The sequence below is a fragment of the Macaca nemestrina genome, chromosome 2, assembly GCF_043159975.1.
Source record: "Macaca nemestrina isolate mMacNem1 chromosome 2, mMacNem.hap1, whole genome shotgun sequence".
Lineage (NCBI taxonomy): Eukaryota > Metazoa > Chordata > Mammalia > Primates > Cercopithecidae > Macaca > Macaca nemestrina.
In genome coordinates this window covers 152,211,146-152,232,558 of record NC_092126.1, presented here as the reverse complement: position 1 = coordinate 152,232,558, position 21,413 = coordinate 152,211,146, and the positions used below count along the sequence as shown (strand labels likewise).

Below are 21,413 nucleotides of genomic sequence, written 5' to 3'. Positions count from 1 at the left end.
CTGCCATGCAGGAGGCTGCTGATTGTAATCATCCCTTTCTTTGAACCCTGCCGAGCATGCAGGAGGCACAGAGAGGGTTCGTTGGTGGGAAGTTCCTGCTCCTCCTTCCAGGGAGGGCTGGAGGGCAGGCCTGGGGGAGCCTCAGCCTCCCTGGCACGGTCAGGCAGTCCTTGCATTTTTCTGCTCCCATTGTCAGCCTTAAAGACAGCTCCGGTCCTCATGGTTTGTACCATTTTTTTCTTCCTCTCACCCATTCATTGGAAGCAAGCTTGGTGATGTTAGGATTTCTTTTTCTTTTCTTTTTTTTTTTTTTTTTTTTGAGATGGAGTTTCACTCTTGTTGCCCAGGCTGGAGTGCAATGGCGCCATCCCTGCTCACCACAACCACCGCCTCCCGGGGTTAAGCGATTCTCCTGCCTTGGCCTCCCCAGTAGCTGGGATTACAGGCATGCACCACCATCCCCGGCTAATTTTGTATTTTTAGTAGAGACAGGGTTTCTCCATGTTGGTCAGGCTGGTCCCGAACTCCTGACCTCAGATGATCCTCCCACCTCAGCCTCCCAAAGTATTGGGATTACAGTCATGAGCCACCGTGCCTGGCAATGTTAGGATCTTTTATCTCTGAACCCCTGGCCCTGGGTTCAGTGTCTGGCACAGAGCAGACACCAACCAAGGGTGGTTTTGTTTAGAATGAATGTGTGAGGAAATGTGTCCAAGGTCACCCAGCCAGGGCAGAAGTCAAGGCCTCCTGATCTCCAGAGCAAGCATAGCAGACACTTCTCAAATGTCCGTTAGTGATCAGAGGCTTAGCTCTGCTCCTCATCCTTCAGCACGCAGGCATGAATACTTACTTGTGTAATCTCTGCAGCAGGCCCTAGAGATGCACCAGGGCAGAAAACACAGAACTTTTGTCCCCATGAAGTGACATTCTGGCAAAGAGAGGTAGAGACGACCATAAACAAAGCAAAGAATGTATTTTGCCTCTGCTTGCCATGGAAAAAGTAGAGCATGGAGGGGTGATGGGGGTGGAAGTTTAAAATGAGGAGATCAAGACCTGCCCCCACACCCCCACTCAAGCACAGCACTGCGGCAGGTGAGCGTCAGAGAGCAGAGTGGAGAGAGTTGAAATCCCTGAGAACAGCAGGCATTCTGGGGTTGCCCTGCGCACCTTCTGGGAGCTAGAGCGTTTCACCAGGTGCCTGGAGAGGGGTTCTTCAGGGCCCCTCCTGGCTCTGGATTATCAGGGCGTTTGGCTGGAGCAGCAGAAACCAGAAGCTGAGCTCACAGTCCTGGGCTGGAATGTAAGGATGAAGATAAGGTGGACGTGTCCCTCAGTGAGGTGGCTTCCTGATTGGACAGATTATAGAGAAAAGTGGATATGGGTCTCTTCTCCCTTCATCTGTCTTCTTCCTAGTTAGCAGTTAAGATCAGGTTTATTTACAAGGAACAAAAGCCAAGTGACAGGGACTTACCCAATAGAGGAATTGATGTCTCTGTCGCACATGAGGAATATTTGGAATATTTGGGCTTTGACACCAGCTGAGGAGCCTGCACAGTGCATGAGCATCCTTCATCAGCTGCATTGTTAACCTGTCTCCTTGGCACAGGGTTCTATGATACTTTTATGCCTGAGGGAGAGAATTAATTAAACACAAAGGTGATAATTCCTCATCATCCGGTTGTTAACTGTAGGACACACAGCTTCTTCGCACAGTTCTTTCACTTTGGGCTGGTCATGAAAACATCTTTGGCAAGATATACAGTGGCCTGCTTTGCCCATAGTGGGGTTTTGTTGGTTGTGGCCACGAGATTTGGGTAAGAGCACGGGATCAAGAGTCAGAACAGACCTGGGCCCACTAGCTGGGTTAGCTTGGTTCAGTGTCTTCGTCTGCTGGGATTCATCCTTTCTGTCTTTAAAGTGGGGATGACAGTTAATAATCATAACAGTTTCTAACAGCAGGGGCCATTGATTGAGCATGTGCTAGTCACATATTCAGGTCTTTTATTCCAGCGCCTGAATCACAATAGTAGCCCGCGAGGTAGGCATTATCATTGTATCCATTTCACAGGCTGGGGAAACAGCCTTGTAGACATTAACTTGTTTAAGGTCCCAGACTAGCTTCATTCCAGTAGAGACAGAGAAGCAAATGCACAAATGATGGTATATCCAGTGATGGCTCAGGGGCAGAGATGAAGAGTTGAGCTGGAAAGGAGGTGACAGGGGAAGAGAGACCCTGCTTTAGACAGGCCCAGCAGAGGCCTGCCTGAGGAGGTGACGCTCAGGCAGAGGCCTGAGTGGTGCACAGAACTGGGTTGTGCTGCTGTCTCCAGCGGGGAGTTCTGAGAGGAGCAGAGATGAAGGCCCTGAGCATACTTAGTGCTTCTCCTGCAGGAAACAGGGGCCACGCCTGACTCTGTAGAAGGTGGAGTCCGGGGATGGATTTCAACAGGGGCACCACGGGCCCCTTGGAATTGTTTGTGTGTGAGCACACACGTGCAGGGAGGGATGCCCAGAGACAGTTGATAGCCTGTATCAGATTCAAAAAATGTTCATACTGAAAAACCAAGTCAAAAGGACAGAATTCTCATTTGAAAAGTCATAGTCTGTTCAGGTAACCTTAACAAAACACCTTGGACTGGGTGGCTTATAAACAACAGAAATTTCTTTCTTGCAGTTCAGGAGCTGGGAAGTCTAAAGTCAAAGGTACCAGCAGATTTTGGTGACTAGTGAGGGCTTCCTTCCTTATAGATAGCCATAATTTGGATGTTCGTGTCCCCACAAAATACGTGTGTTGAAACGCTGACCCCCACAGCAATGGAGCTGAGGCCTTTGAGGGGTGATTAGATCATGGGGGCAGAAGCTTCACGACTGGGATTAGTGCCCTTTTAAAAGAACCCAGAGAGGCCGGGCGCGGTGGCTCAAGCCTGTAATCCCAGCACTTTGGGAGGCCGAGACGGGTGGATCACGAGGTCAGGAGATCGAGACCATCCTGGCTAACACGGTGAAACCCCGTCTCTACTAAAAAATACAAAAAAACTAGCTGGGCGAGGTGGCGGGCGCCTGTAGTCCCAGCTACTCGGGAGGCTGAGGTAGGAGAATGGCGTAAACCCGGGAGGCGGAGCTTGCAGTGAGCTGAGATCCGGCCACTGCACTCCAGCCTGGGCGACAGAGCGAGACTCCGTCTCCAAAAAAAAAAAAAAAAAAAAAAGAACCCAGAGAGCTAGCATGACCCTTCCACCATGTGCAGATGTGGTAAGAGGTTTTTTTTTTTTTTTTTTTTTTTTTTTGTGGGTGGGGAGGGAATATTTTTCTTATAAGGTTTTTCCTTCCTCATGTGCTTAAGATCATGCCATAGATGCAGAAGGAAATAGACACACCCTACCCTCCATGAGTCTATAGCCTGATCAGACCCCCAAGCCATGAAGCTCCTTCAGGGTGAGGAGCACCAGGTGAAGTGGGGCCCAGAGAAGAATCGCCTGGGCTGCAGGTCGGCGCTGGGCGGGAGAGGAAGCAGGGCTTTCTGGAGGCCAGTGTGCTGAGCCCTGCAATGTCAGGAGGGGTCGCCTAAGTGAGACAAGGATAGGAGAGTAGCCTCTGTGAAGGCCTGGGGACAGCTGAGCATGGCTCTCTAGAAGGATGCCACTAGTCTGAAGCTGGACCTGGGGCCAGGTTGGGAGAGCCCAAGTCCTAGGACAGAAGCTGAGCCTGTATTCCGAGGGCCGCGGGTGCTGTGGAGTAGTTTAATGCACAAGGGACAGGGTGAGATCTCTGTCTTAGGAGGGGACACATGGGCAGCTCTTTGAGGGGATAGTAGATGGGGCTAGCGGGGAGCAGATTGACAAGTGAGGACTTGGCAGTCACTGCAGTGGGACCCTCTGCAGTGGAGGGAGTCAAGGAGAGCAGGGCTGTGGGACCCCTTAGGGTGAATCCCTCCTCTCTGCACCCCTGCTGTGTCACTGGAGGGAGGGATCCTCCTGTGGAGTCCCCATGTCTTCCTGGAGGTTGACTGGGAATGACACCCTGTTACATAGAATCTAAGCACTGCCATTGCCCACACTGGGAGGCCATGGGGCCCTTGGCACCATGATTGCCCTAGGCCGTGGAGGAAATGAGAGCTTTGTGTGAAATATTACTTTAATTCCTCCTTTGTTTACTGGGTACTTTAAGGCCACCACAGTTTTACTTGCCAACTCACTTTCACTCAACAAAGAATTGTTGAGCACCTGCTATGTGCGAGGCATGGTTCTAGGTGCCACAAGACTCGCCCTCGAAGCTCGTGCATACATGGTGCAAAGTGTGGGAAGCCCAGCGGCTCAGAAGGAAGGGAACAGACCACCTGCAATGGTGCCAGCGAGGACAACACAGGCTGCATCTCCCTTGGTCACCTGGTGGATATCTCTTTAGGATGGTTTTATGCTTTTTACAGCAAGATGGTTGTGATCCAACTGCACCATCAGATGTGTATCCTGCGCTTGTAGATCTTTGTGAAGACTGCTTTGGGGGCCCACATAAGGTTCTGTCACTGGGAAACACTACGTGTACTGAGCCCCTTGTGCTGGAGTGTAGATTATTGTTGGTTATTTGCTGTGGGAAATAATAGTGTGATGAACATCTGTCTGTGCATTGACATGTTTCTCTCCATTGTGTTATTAGGTTAGGTTCCAGATAGGGAATTCCTGGGTTCCAGGGCTGTGGGTATTTTCAAGGCTTTTACCAGATTGTTTGACAAAAGAGGCAAATCCATGTACACCCTCCAGCAGTCTGTCAGAGTGAGGGCTTAATTCTATCTACACCCTACTCCTCTGGGTCTTTGCAACTATCCCCATGAGTGCTGCAGATGAGGAGAATGAGTTTCAAACAGGAGACTGGGCCCCACAAGCAGGGTGAGGATGCGGGGCTGGGATGCCCGGCTCCTGCCCGTGCTGCCTTAGAAGAATGCCAAGTCTTCTGCCTCTTCCATCTCCAGGCTGTGGATCCCTCCTCTGTTGCCTTGGTAACCCTGGGCTCCTCAAAGGAGATGCTGTTTGAAGGAGGTCCCAGACCTTGGATCCTCGAGCCTTCCAAGTTCTTCCAGAATGTCACCGCTGAGGACACTGACAGCATCGGCTTGGCTCTCTTTGCCCCCCATTCCTCCCGGAATTATCAGCAACACTGGATCCTTGTGACCTGTCAGGCCTTGGGTGAGCAGGTGAGTGGGCAGCTGCTCCAGACCCTCCTTGCCCTAAGGCAGGGGTGGAAAATGACTCTCTCTGTATTATTTTATTTACTCCTTGGAGTAACCCTGAGAGAAAACCACTCCCATTGTACCCATTTTACAGACAGGCAAACTGAGGCGTGGTGATGTGGAATTCAATGAACACTAGGTAGGTGTGGCAATGGGGACCTCCCGCTATGCCAGCTTTCGTAGAACAGGCCAGTTGGGTGGCTTGCCACCTCCATGGGCTTCAGCATCCCCCACTAACCAAACCAGAGCTGGAGGCTTTGAGTTCGGGATAACAAGTCCAGTGTCTCCAGGGCTGTAAATGAATGAGGCTATAGACCCAGGTTTGACACATCTTTTTGGTTTTTGAGGATAACCTGGAAATCACAATTTTTTTTTTTTTTTTTGAGACGGAGTCTCGCCGTGTAGCCCAGGCTGGAGTGCAGTGGCCGGATCTCAGCTCACTGCAAGCTCCGCCTCCCAGGTTTACGCCATTCTCATCTCAGCCTCCCGAGTAGCTGGGACTACAGGCGCCTGCCACCTCACCCGGCTAGTTTTTTGTATTTTTTAGTAGAGACGGGGTTTCACTGTATTAGCCAGGATGGTCTTGATCTCCTGACCTCGTGATCCGCCCGTCTCGGCCTCCCAAAGTGCTGGGATTACAGGCTTGAGCCACTGCGCCCGGCCCACAATTTTTTTTTTTTGTATAATCTGTTAAGTTTTTTAATGCTGAAAACCAAAAGCTGAGGAGGCTGAGGGGACCAGACAAAACACATGTGTGACCTGAATCCCCACATGCTGGCTGGAGGGCATCTTGCTATTCAGGCGCCTCGGAATCTGGTACTCCTTCCCTGGGGAGGGTGGGCTGAGAGCTTGTGGGGCTTCTGGTGGGCATCTACTGCTCCATTTCCAAGGCAGGAAGCCCAGAGCAAAACGGGTATTCGGCGGGAATCAGGAAGATGGGAGAGAGCCCATTTCTTTGGGAAGTGAAGTATATTTCCTGCATGTGTAGCAGGGCAAAGAATGTCAATTGGCAATAAAACGCACATGCATGCCTCCCACGGTGCCCTTATGGCATCAGCCATGCCACAGCTGCCCTGGTATGGCCAGAAAAGGTGCCTGGTGATAGGTCCCATTCACCAGTGGGGTGGTTTTAGAAAAACAATAAAACAACAAGAACAATAACATCATAATAAGTAATATAATAAGAAGAATAAAATTCCTCATGAATTAAGTTGGATATATTTCTTATCCCTAACATGACCCCACCATCCCTGTCCCTTCTCAGGGCTGTAGGAATTTGACCCCCAAGTGGCATTACCTCTAGGGCCCTCCCAATCCATTGCTCTGTGGATTGGGAGCAATCCACAGGGGACACATGGGACACTGGGAGCACACAGAAAGCCTTCGTGGAGTCAGGGAGGACACTGCCCTTGGTCCTGCCTCATGATCAGGAAAGGTGGGGGCTCGTGTCCTCCATCAAGTGCATGTCATCTGAGGAGGCTGAGGGTGCTACCTCAAGATGGGCCCTGAGCCATGGTGCTCCAAAAAAGAGGAAGCTGGATATGATTTCTGAGGTCCCAGCTCTCCAGGCAGACAGGTTTCCCTCTTTTCTTGCACCATGGATTCCCCTCTCTGCAGCAGCCCCTGGAGCTGCAGAGCGTGAGCAGGCAGGCCCTGCCTCCAGGCTGCAGCTCTTCCTGGGTGTTGTCCTGCAGTGCTCCTATCTGATTGGCTTTCCCCAGTCATCATTCTGCAGCATGCATTTCCCACGTCTGTCCCTCATTCCATGGGTGTTTTCACCTCCATATGGATTCCTCACTGAAGCATCCTTGAACTTGTGAATTTGCTAATGCAACCATGGGGTTTTCCTAGGGTCCTGGGAAACCATGAAGCCTCACCAAGTCTACCTCTTCCCTGAGATAGGAGCAGCCCATGGTTCTGGCTGACATTTGCAGAGGGCACGTGGACTCCCATCTGAGAGCCTCTTAAGTGTTGAGGAAGTGCTTTCCCACCTGTGTGCCACTGGGCATTTGTTAAGACCCTGTGGCATGGGTATCATCATCACTCCCATCCTATAGAGGAGAAAACTGAGTCAGAGGGTACTGGGGTGGGGTGTGGCACAGCTCAGAAAGGAGTGAGAACTCAAGCTTGGGGGTCTGACTGCTCACTGTGCCCTACCAGGTCATCGCCCTGTCGGTGGGGAACAAGCCCAGCCTCACCAACCCCTTCCCTGCGGTGGAGCCTGCTGTGGTGAAGTTTGTCTGCGCCCCACCGTCCAGGCTTACCCTTGCGCCTGTCTACACCAGCCCCCAGCTAGACCTGTCCTGTCCGCTGCTGCAGCAGAACAAGCAGGTGGTGAGTGTGGTGTATGCTCAGGAGGAGGCGAGGGTGCCGCCCGCTTGGGCAGGACATTGGTGGCCTTGCCCATGGTCCCAAGCATTGTAACAGACATAGCTCCACGCTGCACTTCCTTTGTCTCAACAGCTGGCCCTGTGAGGGCGCTGGTTTCATTTGTGTTTTATATTCAAGGGACACACAGCTTGGAGAGGTGAGGGACATACAAAAGTCACAGCTACTAGTGGCAGTGTCAGATGAAGATAGGGTCCTCTTCCACATTCGCTGCCTGTCTTTGTTTGGCAGTTGGTAGTTTAAAAATATCTTGTTGGCCGGGCGCGGTGGCTCAAGCCTGTAATCCCAGCACTTTGGGAGGCCGAGACGGGCGGATCACGAGGTCAGGAGATCGAGACCATCCTGGTTAACACGGTGAAACGCCGTCTCTACTAAAAAATACAAAACACTAGCCGGGCAAGGTGGCGGGCGCCTGTAGTCCCAGCTACTCAGGAGGCTGAGGCAGGAGAATGGCATAAACCCGGGAGGCGGAGCTTGCAGTGAGCTGAGATCGGGCCACTGCACTCCAGCCTGGGCGGCAGAGCGAGACTCCGTCTAAAAAAAAAAAAAAAAAAAAAAATCTTGTTGTCTTCTGTGCCTTGAGGGTGTTAAAATGCAGCTTGCTGTCTATGGACAGAGTATGTAGGGTCAGAGCAGGTGTGCGGGCTACTGAGGAGAGGTGACCAGCTGCAGCATCCCCATGATGTGGGGGACATGGGGCTGTGTTTCAGAAGTAAGGGTTAAGAGAGGAAGAAAGTCCCTTGGGGGTCTAACGGCAGGGATGGTAAGGGAAGCCACAGGTCTGCTCCCCTTGGACTTGAGACGCATCCATGCCTTAGTCCCTAGGGCATTCAGAGTCCAAGGTATTGAGTGTGTCCAGTGTAAGGGACATGGGACACCCTCTGGCCAGCACCAGCCCCCAGCCCCTTTTCAGAGGAGGGGGTTGGGCAGCTCCTCACTCCTTGAGCATGTACTTACGGAGCATGTCCTCTGTGCCAGGCACAGGTCTGAGTTTTGGATTGCACGGTCATCAGGACAGGCAAGGAACCTGCCTCCTGGAGATGACAGGGAGACCAGGAGATGCACAAATAAGATGGATCAGAGGTGGCAAGCGCTGCAAGGGAAGTGAAATAGGGCACACAGCAGAGCGAGGAGGAGGCTGCTCAGGAGGAGCGGAATGGGGCTCTGAGGAGGGCATGTGCGAGCTCACTGCGATCTAACACTGTGAAACTCACTCCGTTTATTCTTTGTGAGTCCTAGAGCAGACCCTGGCTCATAGGAGATCAGTAACTAGGAGCGGTGGATGAGTGAACCAGCGAATGCACTGTGCATGTGCCACTCCTGTCTTAATGCTTGACTCTTGCAGACTCATGGGTGGAGAAGCCACACTGCTGGAGAACTGGCCAGGGAGTAGCTGAGCTGGAGAGTAGGTCCTCTCTGGACAGGCAGCCTGCTCAGCTCAGGGACAGTCACTTCAACCCCAGGCTGGCCCAGCTTTCTCGTTTTCAAAGAAAAACAAATCAAACCTATGTGCATCTTCCCCGTCCTTAGCGTTGGCTGTGAGCTGAGGGAGCCATGTTGGGGCTGGATTGTGCCTGGTCTGTCTGTTGGCCAGGACCTCTGCTTTAGCCCAGGGTTGTCTCCCTGGACTTAAATATGATGGCTGCAGGGCTTGACTCTGATTTGGCTTTGCACATCATAGATGTCGCCAGAAAATAATGGACCTCAAACATGGAGGAGTTGTGTGATCCATCAGTCCTCAGGTTCCTGAGCCACCAGCCAGCCATTCAGGCGTGACCCTGGCAATTTAGAGTCTCATTAGGGAACTTTTTTTCTTTTTTTTCTTTTTTGAGACAGAGTCTCGCTCTGTTGTCCAGGCTGGAGTGCAGCGACGCAATCTCGGCTCACTGCAACCTCCGCCTCCCGGGTTCAAGTGATTCTCCTGCCTCAGCCTCCTGAGTAGCTGGGATTACAAGCATGCACCACCATACCAGACTAATTTTTGTATTTTTAGTAGAGACACGGTTTCACCATATTTGTCAGGCTGGTCTCGAACTCCTGACCTCGTGATCTGCCCGCCTTGGCCTCCCAAAGTGTTGGGATTACAGGCATGAGTCACCATGCCTAGCCAGTCATTAGGGAACTTTGAGAAAGATATATCCCTGCAATGCAGCCTGGGTGCAGGATCAAGGTAATTTTATACTCTCCAACTTCAGAAGCTACCCAAGATGTGTTTGCAGATTAAATTATTGGTGAGGAGAGACACCAGAATGGAATTGACTGATCAGAATGACAAGATGGACCCTGGCCCTCCGAGCAGATCCTCTAGTGTGTGGTGCCCACCCGCTCACTGTGGGTGGGCACCAGTTGCATGGGACTGATTAGGGACTTGAGTGGGGCTGCCCCCAGATGAGACACCAGAGATTGACCACACTGAGTCAGGGGAGGTCCTTGGGCTCTAAAATCAGACCAACTGAGTTCCACCCCTAAACCTGTGTGACGTTGGACAAGTCATTTAACATTTAATGTCCCTGGACCTCAGCCTCTCTGTTTGTAAAATGGAGTTTATGTTGTTGCCTCAAATGGGTCAGCTAGCTTGCACATGTGCTTGGCCAGTGTCAATTTCCTTCCCTGGAAGAGCATTGGTTTTCCAGCCTGGGTTGCATCTGGGGGAGCCATGGAGCACCTAGGATAGGTCCCTGCAGCCTCTGCCAACACTCCCAGCTTCTATATTATGAATAATGATGAGACCTTTGCATGCCTGCTGATGGTGCTGGCCTACTCTGAGCAGGGCGTGGATTAAGAATTTGTAGCCTGCTTGAATCAAGTGTTCTGTGGGGGCAAGAGAGCTAAAAGGAATTGAGAGGAGCCCTCATGGTGCAGGTAGGGTGTTTTGTGACTGTATCAGTCGGACAGGCTGGGCCCGGCCAGGCTGCCACAGCAAACAAGCCCACATCCCATAGCTTCACATGGCACAAGCTCACCTCTTGCCCATGCTGCATGAGCCTCTCTGGTTGGCTGGGAGACCCTGCTTTGTGTCATTGTAGTCTTCGTTCCAAAACATGGGCTGTGGAGCAGCTACCATGTTGATTATGGCAGGTGCCACTGTGGAGAGAAAGGGAATGTGGCAGGTCGGGATCTGGCAGTGAAGCTTCCCCCTAGTCCCATTTCACATTTCACTGGCTAGAGCAAGTGCCTCGGTCACTTCTTTTTTTTTTCTTTGCTCTGTCGCCCAGGCTGGAGTGCAGTGGCGCGATCTCGGCTCACTGCAAGCTCCGCCTCCCGGGTTCACGCCAATTCTTCTGCCTCAGCCTCCCGAGTAGCTGGGACTACAGGCACCCGCCACCACGCCCGGCTAATTATTTTGTATTTTTAGTAGAGACAGGGTTTCACCGTGTTAGCCAGGATGGTCTCAATCTGCTGATCTCGTGATCCGCCCGCCTCGGCCTCCTAAAGTGCTGGGATTACAGGTGTGAGCCACGGTGCCCGGCCGTGCCTTGGTCACTTCTAACCAGAGGGTGAGAGAAGGGTAGTTCTTTCTGTGGGACCCCCCTCTCCCTGAATGGAAAACTGGCCGTTTGTGAATGACACTCATGGCTGCCCCCCTTCCTACCCACGTGTAGGAAGGCTCTCTAAAATGCCCTTGCAGTCCCCATATTTAAATCCACATCCTACAAGGTGGGCTTGGTTGTGCTTTGTGTGTCACAGCTGGAGAAACTGAGGCTCAAGGAGTTCATAACTTGCCTGGGCACTGAGAGGTAGAGCTGGGACTCAGTCCAAGTTGTGGGGTCAGTCACACTTGGCCTCTGCTTTGTGGCCCTGCCCACATTGCCCCCATGCCATGTGGCCAGAGAAGGAGGGGATAGTCCACAGGAAAGAGGCTTGATTCAGCCGGTTTCTATGGGGAGAGTCTTCTCAGGGAGCAAGAGATCATGCCAGAGTGGTGGGAATCCAGGATTTGGACCTGCAGCCTGGAGCTCCCATCCCAAACCTCCTTGGATGAGCTCCTTTCCCTGCCTGGGCTTGTGCTTCCTTCACATGGGGATGATCTCTCCCACCTTCCGGGGACATTTAAGGATCGGGCGAGTATTCCACTTTGAAAGGAGCTGTGCAAACCTGGTAGCTCTGGGACATCTTAGGCATTGGAATCTGCATTCCTGTGAAACCCCTAGTGGGGCCATCCTAGAGGCACTGACATGTGCCTGGGTGGGGGGTGGCAATCATTTGGAAAGGTGAGGGCAGAGGGGAAGGAGAGCAGCCTGCCCACAGTAGTAGGTCAGGGTGGGAGTTCCCGGCTTCAGCACTGTTGACACTTGGGGAAATAGGTCCTGTAGGGGGCTGTCCTGTGTATTACAGGGTGTTAAGCAGCATCATGGACCTCTCCCAACTAGATGCCAGTGGCAACCCCCTGACACATCAGTAGGGACAGCCAGAAATGCCTCCACTGTTGCTGAAGGCCCCCTAGTGGTTCTCATTCCATTGAGAGCTGTGGTCTGGAGCCAGAAGCCAGCTTGGACAGGGCCATGGTGGGACCTGGTGGGTGGCAATAGTGAGGATTGCTTTCTGGCTCATCCCATTCCCTCACCAGCACCCCCAAGAGCCCACAGGGCAGCTGCTGGCCTCAGAGTGCACTGTGTGGTCAATGTCCAGGTCTAGTCCTGGGTGTGACCACAGCATCTGACCTGTGTCCCCTGCAGGTCCCAGTCTCCAGCCACCGCAACCCCCTGCTGGATCTGGCTGCTTACGACCAGGAGGGCCGCCGGTTCGACAACTTCAGCTCTCTGAGCATCCAGTGGGAGTCCACCAGGCCAGTGTTGGCCAGCATCGAGCCTGAGCTGCCCATGCAGCTGGTGTCCCAGGACGATGAGAGTGGCCAAAAGAAACTGCACGGTGAGCTGGGCGCTAGCCCAATGGCCCAGGCAGAACAGAGACTAGACAGGAAGCCTGCCAAGGTGGGCCCGTACCTGTGGGAGCTTAGTTATCTGCGCTTAGGTCCTGTTAACTCTTAACAATCCACGTAGTTTCAACATACACAGTTTTCTATTTTCGGATTCAAAACTGCAAATCAGAAGGAGGGAGGGGCTGCTTCAGGGGTGGTGATGGGCAGACATCCAACGGTGGCTTCCCTTTTCCTGGTCTCAGGTTTGCAGGCCATTTTGGTTCACGAGGCATCAGGAACCACAGCCATCACTGCCACTGCCACTGGCTACCAGGAGTCCCACCTCAGCGCTGCCAGAACAAAGCAGCCGGTATCTCCCAGGGCCCAGTGGTGGGTGGGCTATGGGTAGTGGAGCAAAGTCTCCTACTTCTGCTTAAATTCCACTGGGTGTCACAGTGTCCTGAGTCACTGTCTGCTCGACCGCCGCTCCCCAACCCCAGCCTCTTGGAGGCCCTAGGAGAGGCACTGCTATTAATAGTAGGGGACCAATAGATACATTGGAGGTGGGAATGGGAAGGGCTCCTCAAGAACAGGCCTTCCTGGATGACAGCCACCTCATGGGGGGTATAGCCATAAGAAAACTTAGGTCTTGAATACGGTGGAGGCAGCAGGTACAGGCTGGAAGGAGAAGGTGGGACTGGATTCCCAGGGCCCCTAAATGCTAGGATGAGGCACTTGTATTGTCCTCCTGGGAGCAAACTTTGAAAGAGGCTGGGGCCCTATGGGGGCAGCACTGGGGAGGCTGGCCTGGAGGGAGGTGGTCGCTGAAGGGGCACACCTGTGCCTGTCCCTGATGGCTCAGTCCTCACTGGCACCAGGAGTCCCTTGATTGGGAGTGGGGGGGCATCATGGCCTCCTGCCTGATGCCTGAGCACCCTGACATGCTCCCCCCAGGACTTTGCACTTCCTCCCTCTGCCCTGATGTCCCCCCACCCCCCATTGCTGAGTCACTCAGGCTTCCTCCCCTTGCAGTCTCTGTTCCCCTGAGAGCTGCTCTCCCTTGCAGACACCCTCCTGGTCCTTGTCACCCACACTGCACACCTTCCTGTCATTGACTCTTACTCTTCCATCCGTGCATTGGAGTCACCTCTCCCTGCGGGCAGTTGCTGCACCCTGAGTGCCTGGCACACCTGTGGCCCTGAGGAGGTGCTCAAACACATGACCTTCTGGGGACCTCAGATCTGGGTGGCTCCCTTGTGTGACACATGGTGGGAAGCAGAGCTTGGTGGGTCATGTGCCACCCTAGGGGATGAGGGTTCCTCTCCTGAGCCAGCCTTGGCCACTCTTCCAGGGGACACTTCCCCAATGCCCAGCCTGGCCGGCGGCCACACACTCCAAAGCTGGCCCTTTGCTGTGAGGTCCTGAAGGGCAGGGCGTGTGTGTGAGTTGCCAACCACTGGGGCCTGGTGGGTTGGGGTGGTGTCTTCTAAGCTGGATTGCTGCCAAACCCCTCCTCAATCTGGAGTGGAGAAGCCAGCAACTCACTCCACCTCAGGAGGCTGAAGGGAGGCCTCAAAGGGTCTGTGGCCATTCTTCTGGGCTCAGGAGTACCAGGGGCTTGTGGCCGGGAGAAAGGCCAGGCCCTAGGGCCTTTGGCCTGCTCTTCCTGAGGGGCGGCCTGATCATGTCCTCCTGGATCTGATGGCCTTGCCCTTGCCCTTCAGCATGACCCTCTGGTGCCTGTGTCAGCCTCCATAGAGCTCATCCTGGTGGAGGACGTGAGGGTGAGCCCAGAAGAGGTGACCATCTACAACCACCCTGGCGTCCAGGTACCGTCCTTGCCCTGCCACCTTCCTGGGCGAGACCCATGGGGGGACTCCTCGCCCTCCCACATGCGGCCCAACCCTCCCTGCATCTACCTCCTGCAGGCGGAGCTCCGTGTCAGGGAAGGCTCAGGTTACTTCTTTCTCAACACCAGCACTGCAGATGTTGTCAAGGTGGCCTACCAGGAGGCCAGGGGTGTCGCCATGGTAAGCTTGGGCCATCAGTCCCCACTGTTGGTTTTCAGTCCTTATCTGGGCCGTTGCATGGTTAATTGATTGATTATTTTGAAAGCTAGCACTTGGCTCACACTCGGAATCCCAGAACTTTGGGAGGTCGAGGCAGGAAGATCACCTGAGCTCAGGAGTTCAAGACCAGCCTGGACAATATAGTGAGACCCCTATCTCTACAAAACCAATAAGAAAAATCAAAAGATTAGCTGGGCATGGTAGCACAGGCCTGTGGTCCCAGCTACACAAGAACCTGAGGCAGGAGGATTGCTTGAGCCCAGGAGGTTGAGGGGTGCATTGAGCAGAGGTCATGCTCCAGCCTGGGCAACAGACCTGGGTGAGAAACCCAGACCCTGTCTTCATAAAAACAAAAGCTGGCACTTAGATTCTCTGATTCATTCCACAACTTTAGTCATTCTCATGAAACTTTTGTGATTTTTATTCCATGTCCGCAAACTGTTATTTACCTAATGGTTCCCTTTCAATCAATCCTTTAATTAAGATTAAAATATTATTCCATAAGGAGCACTGTAACAGCCATAAAGAAAATTGCTTTTAAAAGATATCTGACCTTTCTCTATTTTCCTGTGTTTCTCTCTTGACCCTCTCCCTACTCTTGCAAGCATTGACTTAGCTGTGCTTATGGCATGGAAGAATTTAGTGTTCTGCTTTTATTATGTTATTTTAAGTGTTTATGTTTTTTCATATTGCTAATGTAAGATGGCAGTCCATCTTCAAGTTTGCTAATGCTTTCTTTTGCCAGTTTAAATCTACTCTTGTGCCCTTCTGGTGAATTTTTCATTTCAGCTACTATACTTTTCAACTTAAGAATTTCTGTTTGGTTCTTTTTTTCCTCTAACTTTTACCTCTTTATTGATATTCTCTGTTTGATATGACATTGTTATCAAATCTTCCTTTACTCCCTTCATCATTGGTTGGTTGGAAGGCTTTGCCTGGTGAATCTGATCTCTGGTGGCCCTCATAGACAGTTTCTGTCATCTGCCTTTTTTCTGGAGTACGGGTCATGTTTTCCTGTTTGTTTGTTTATTTGTTTTCATGTCCTATAATTGTTGGAAACTGGACATTTTAGGTAATGTATTGTAGAAACTCTGGGTACTGATCCCCAATCCCCACGTTGGAGCTTGTTACTGTTATTTGCTTGTTTACTTCTTTAGTGACTGGTCTTGTTATTTTGCTGAACACACACACACTCACGCACACACACTTTTTCCCAGTAAGAAGTCTCTGATATTGCTCTTAGGGGTAACACCTTGGTGTGTCCTTTGTTGCTCTGGGATGACTGTGGCCTTTGCAGGGCTTTTTTTGACTGTCTTTCACTGACCACTCAACTGTTGAGCTCCACTAATTGAGGCTGATTGCTCCACTGTCTTCAGTAATTCCCTTCTGACTCCAGGAGAGCTCTTCCCAGCTCTTTTTTTTTTTTTTTTTTTTGAGACGGAGTCTCGCTCTGTCGCCCAGGCTGGAGTGCAGTGGCCGGATCTCAGCTCACTGCAAGCTCCGCCTCCCGGGTTTACGCCATTCTCCTACCTCAGCCTCCCGAGTAGCTGGGACTACAGGCGCCCGCCAACTCGCCCGGCTAGTTTTTTTGCATTTTTTAGTAGAGATGGGGTTTCACTGTGTTAGCCAGGATGGTCTCGATCTCCTGACCTTGTGATCCCCCCGTCTCGGCCTCCCAAAGTGCTGGGATTACAGGCTTGAGCCACCGCGCCCAGCCCCAGCTCTCTCTTTTTCTGTTTCTCTCTGGCAAACTTACCAGCCTCCAGTGTAGTCCACACCTCCCGGACTCTGTCACCTCCCAGTTGCCTTTCAGCACAACCTCCACTGTTTTGGAGAGTGCACTTAGGCTTGGACTTCTCCAAGCTCTGTTGCACATGAATTCAGTTCCTTTAGGAGCAACTCACACCTTCTGTTTTCTGAGTGCATTTAGCCCCTGTGCACCAGCTGCTTTTCCAGGCAAACTCTCTGAGCCAGAGCTATGGTGCTGGGCACAGTGGTGCATCTCTCTCTGGTGACACCAGCACATTAGGAGCTGGGCCCTTGGTGAGTGGGGCAGCAGCCCCAGTGTTCCTCGGCTGGCCTCTCTTAGCAGGAAACCCCACCCCACGAGCCAGGGAAGGGCGGCCAGGCCCCAGTATTCTCACGGGTGCTGCACCCAAGGCAGAGCCTTCATCCCACGAATGGGGTCTGGGTGGAAGATGGAAGCCCCCACCTCTGAGCCCACTTTCCTGGGACTCAGTCTCAGCAAGCTGTAGCTGGGGGCATGATAAGAAAAGAAAAACTGGCCGGGCGCGGTGGCTCAAGCCTGTAATCCCAGCACTTTGGGAGGCCGAGACGGGCGGATCACGAGGTCAGGAGTTCGAGACCATCCTGGCTAACACGGTGAAACCCCGTCTCTACTAAAAAATACAAAAAACTAGCCGGGCGAGGTGGCGGGTGCCTGTAGTCCCGGCTACTCGGGAGGCTGAGGCAGGAGAATGGCGTAAAAACCCGGGAGGCAGAGCTTGCAGTGAGCTGAGATCCGGCCACTGCACTCCAGCCTGGGCGACACAGCGAGACTCCGTCTCAAAAAAAAAAAAGAAAAGAAAAGAAAAACTGACACCTGCCCCTCCTAGGAAACAAATCCCCTGGCCGAGAGCTGGGGGTGAGGGAGTCCTGTGATCTTGGAGGAACCAGTCGGGAGTGGAGCTCCACCTCGCTGGGGTGGAGGTCAGGGAGGACGGGCATCTTATTTCACATTCTACAGACCCTTGTTCTTCCCAGATGTTAGCAGGTTTTCTCCAGTAAACGCTTCTTCATTTGCTGTGTGCCCTTGGAATCATCCCAGAGATTTTAAACAGCTGTGTGTGTGTTTCATGGGGAAGTCTGTGGCCTCCTTACACTGTCCTGCAGAACTGGCACCTCCGGCTGGTTTTTGACGTGTGGGGGTGTGAGCCCTTTCAAGAGAAAATAGAGATCTCTATTTTTGTGTGAAACACCCCCTGTTTAATAAGTTTTTTAATTCAGTTTTTTTGTTTGGTGTTTGGGGTGATTTTGAAAACCTTCCTTCAGTGTTTGATGTTAATCTCCAGCTGTCTTGCATAGAGGATGCTTTCTCAGTGCCGTGCCTCGGGGAGGGGGAGGGAGTCCCGCTGTTCATGTTCTTCCCAGAGGCAGACCCTTGGATGGCAGGACGCCCTCAGCACCTGGGAACACGCTTGTGGTTGGAGGACGCTGGAGGAGGCGAGGAGCCTGAGACCACAGGCAGTGTCCCCTAAGCATTCTTATCCCCTCATAGAAGAAAGAACAATTCCCCAGCTCTTCCTCCAGCCATGCCAGTGAGAACCTTACACCTTAATTCTGACTGCTTGACATATGCCTTGTTTTGTTTACTTTTAGAAATTAATAAAAACTTCCCCGTTACCAAGAAGAGGGGAGTTCCAAGTTAGGGAAAATGTGTACAGTGCCGGTGAAACCGGGGCACGCTCTCATTCACATTTACCTTGCACCTATCATTTTGTGCAAGCCCTGAGGGTAGACTTGTGACCAGAGGGAGACCTTTTCTCCAGGAACAAGAGTTCCTCGAGGTTGGTGATGGACTAGGCTGCCGCTATAGATAGTGAGCTCCTTGTCTCTGGAGGCATTTGAGCAGAAGCTGGGACACTTGTCTGAAAGACTCAAGGTGGGATTCCAGCATGGGAGTCAAGTCTCCCAGGAGACCTTTAAACCCCTCTTGAATCCTAAAATGCTGCGATTCTAGGAGTGTCTCTGCAGTTCTGTTTTACACGTGGCCACAGGAGAGCTCTGGCACTGTCTTTCTGGATTGTGGAATGGCCCCTGGCCTGGTTGAGTGACACAGAGTGCCTATTGCAGGCAGGACCCGGGACGAGTCTCCCCTATGGCAAGCAGCAGCCCGTGCCACAGGCCCTGTGAACTGCTCTGGTCCAGAAGTTTCCTTCCATGGAGGCGCCCTGCCCACTGGGGTCTTCACCTCCCTTCATTTCAGGCTTGTGCCAAAGACCCTCGCAACTCCAATCGGGCCCTGGTTCCTCTGGTCTCTTCTGAAGCCTGCGGGAGGAATTTTCCAGGGAGTATTGACGTCAGCAGCAGGTCCTGGTTGCTTCAGAAACAGTTGCAGGCGGCTGTTTCTGAGGGATGTCTACACGTGGCTGTGGCTTTTTCCAGCTGCTGAGCAGCAGCACAGAGATAGACAAGCCCCCAGCACTCCCTAGTTAGCTCACAGAAAGGGTTTCTTTCCTTCCTATTGATACATATTCAGCACGCAAAGATGGCTTGCAGGCATTGTGGCTTTGGAGTGTCTCTGGGGGGCTCTCTGGGGCTCACACAGCAGGGGTCCTTTGGAGGTTTTTATCCCCACACAGTGGACATGGGCTATGCAGGGCTGTGATGAATTTTGCTCACGCAGCCCCAGAACGCTCTGTAAGGGCCTTTATTTTGTTTCGGCTGGTTTGCACATGGGAGTGTTTATCCTATTTAAACCTAGGGTTTCCTTCTCAATGATTCTTTACATTTCAATCAAGTCCTCCAGGCAGAACCCATGAGATGACCAGAGCAGGGGAAGGAGCCTGCTGGGCACTTTACATTTCCCATTAATTCGTGCACTCAGCGACACTAGAGTGCGTATCGTGTGCCAGGTGCTGTGTTGGGCACTGCGGATTCAGGAGAGAATGAAGCCAGGGGGGGCCGGCTTCTGTGAGCTGCGGCTGCGTCTCTCCATCTCCTGGGTCCTATGAGCTGTGGCTGCGTCTCTCCATCTCCTGGGTCCTGTGAGGCGCAGCCAGTCATGGGGCCATTGTTCAGGTGAGGATGCGTGTCCAGGATGAGTGGGGAGTGGTTGGCAACTGCAGGGCCTGAAGTCAGGTGCATCCTCCTTTTCCCTGAGACTGATCTGTGGACAGTAGTCCATGTCCCCAGTCCTCGCCCTTGGGAAGATCACAGGGCTGGCCACGTCCCTGTGTGAAGTTTCATCCAGCACCCAGGCTAGGGCCCCACTCAGTGCCTATGCTTTTCATGTAAGCTTAGGTCTTTCCCTGCTGGCCTTGAGGGCGGGTAATCAGGGGCACACTCACTTGGCACTGTCTGGCCCATCACGTGACATTGACAAGCAGCCTGCAGGAAATGGAAGCCAGTGGCTCTGTGACATTCAAAAATAGCTGCAAGGTCCCTTATCCCCTGCACTCGCCACCTGTCAGGGGACAAGTCTGAAATGTGATCAGGGCTCCAGGAAGTGGGGGCTGAGATGATGTGGGCAGAGCCTTGGGGCCTGGCAAGCTCTGAGGTATTTGACAGTTTCAGTCCCACGTGTGCAGAGCTGCCTCTGGCTGCACTCAGCGTCTTAATGAGCAACGACACATTTGTCATCTCTGACTTGACAGAACTTTCCCCTCGGCTCAGTGTTTCCCAGTGTTCTCAGGTGGCACCTTCAACACTCAAAAATTAAAATTCATTCTGGGCATGGGTCACCACTACCTCTTTCCCCTTGCAAACGTTCTCCCGTGTGTCAATCAAGAAGCAGATGTGTCTGGAAAGCACAGAGAAGCTGTGTGGTGTGAGCCACCATGCACAGTGTAGTTAGGAGCGGGTGCAGGGTCCCGCTCTGCCACCAGCTAGCGGCCAAGTGCCCTCCATTACCCAAGCCTCCAGAGTGGCCTAGTGGGCGCCCCCTTACAGCATCTCTGTGGGGTACATTTAGCCACTGTGCACCAGCCTGAGGGGCAGGCCATGCTTCGAGGGCTCCAGAGATGGTGGCTGGATGCCCATCCCCTAGGAAATCAAGTGGAAGAGCAATTGATTTCCCCACTGCCATTTTAGGTCTTTGTTTAAAAAGTGCAAGATAGTTCTTCTAAAGGAGAAAAAAGAAAGAGAAAAAGCCCTTCCCTGCATTACCCTGTGTTGCCCTGCGTGAGGCTCCTCAGTCAGTGCACTATGGAATTTCTTCACATCGTGAGGGACCTGCCCACTCCTGACAGCAGTAACTATAGTAGGAGTTTCAGGTTGGAGACTTAAATTGGGTTCTCAAAGAAAGCTGTCATTACTCTCTGTAATTTTTCAATGAGTTTTCTTTGAGAGAAATGTAATAACCTGGGGTGAATCAGCCCCAGCAAAACCAGAAACCTGGTGGCTCCTGGACCCTGCTTCTCAGCCCATACCTGACACTAGGCTCATGTGGCGATGGCTCCAGTCACGAAGCTATTGTTCGGTAGTATAAGCATGACATCTACTCCAGGATCTTTATTCACCTACTGTAAGTCATTGTGTGGAATAACCCAGGCATGCTTTGTGTGTATTGATATACCCATCATTATACAGGTGGTGTGTGCAGCTCGGGCCAGCTTGTTGATCCTCCATACCCCCAGCCAGCCGTGGGCTTGGGCCCTTCTCAGCTAGGCCTTTGCTTTTATCCACTCTCCCCAGCACCATAGTTCCGTTCTGGCTGCAGGAGGCCTCCAGCCCCATTCCCCTGGGAAGTGGAGAGTCAGGGGAGGAGCCTAAATTGGGAGTTAGGGTATTTGGTTCTATCCCCAGCTCTGCCTTTTCAAAGCCATATCCTTGTCCTGTCATCTGGGCCTCAGTTAACTCATTTGTACGTTGAAGAGGTTGGACCAGAATCAGCACTTTCCAAATAAGTGAAGGTCCATTAGATTTGCAGGCGATTTTCAGAATTTCCAAGTCTTAACAAAGCTGGTTTTACTCTGTAAAGCTGAGCAGGCTGGAGCTCCAGGTTCCATGACCTTATCCAGAATTACTCAGAGCAGCGGCCCTGGATCTTCATCCAATCAAGACATGTTTATAGGAGGCTAGGCTGTACCAGATGCTGAGCTGAGTCCCAAGGGCATGTGAGTGCTGGTGACAGCCTGGAGGGGAAGGCCGAGTG

At 52.4% G+C, this 21,413-nt stretch overlaps 1 protein-coding gene across 2 annotated transcripts in view; it reads left to right on the top strand.

Moving 5' to 3' along the window:
- Window positions 1-21,413, top strand: part of LOC105477739 (nucleoporin 210) — a 106,082-nt gene that overhangs the window by 56,010 nt on the left and 28,659 nt on the right. For both annotated transcript variants that reach the window (XM_011734435.2, XM_071092243.1), the window contains exons 15-20: window positions 4,967-5,188; window positions 7,385-7,558; window positions 12,289-12,481; window positions 12,734-12,840; window positions 14,195-14,299; window positions 14,399-14,500. In XM_011734435.2, coding sequence (XP_011732737.2) covers window positions 4,967-5,188; window positions 7,385-7,558; window positions 12,289-12,481; window positions 12,734-12,840; window positions 14,195-14,299; window positions 14,399-14,500 — 903 coding nt within the window. The remainder of the gene's footprint in view (window positions 1-4,966; window positions 5,189-7,384; window positions 7,559-12,288; window positions 12,482-12,733; window positions 12,841-14,194; window positions 14,300-14,398; window positions 14,501-21,413) is intronic.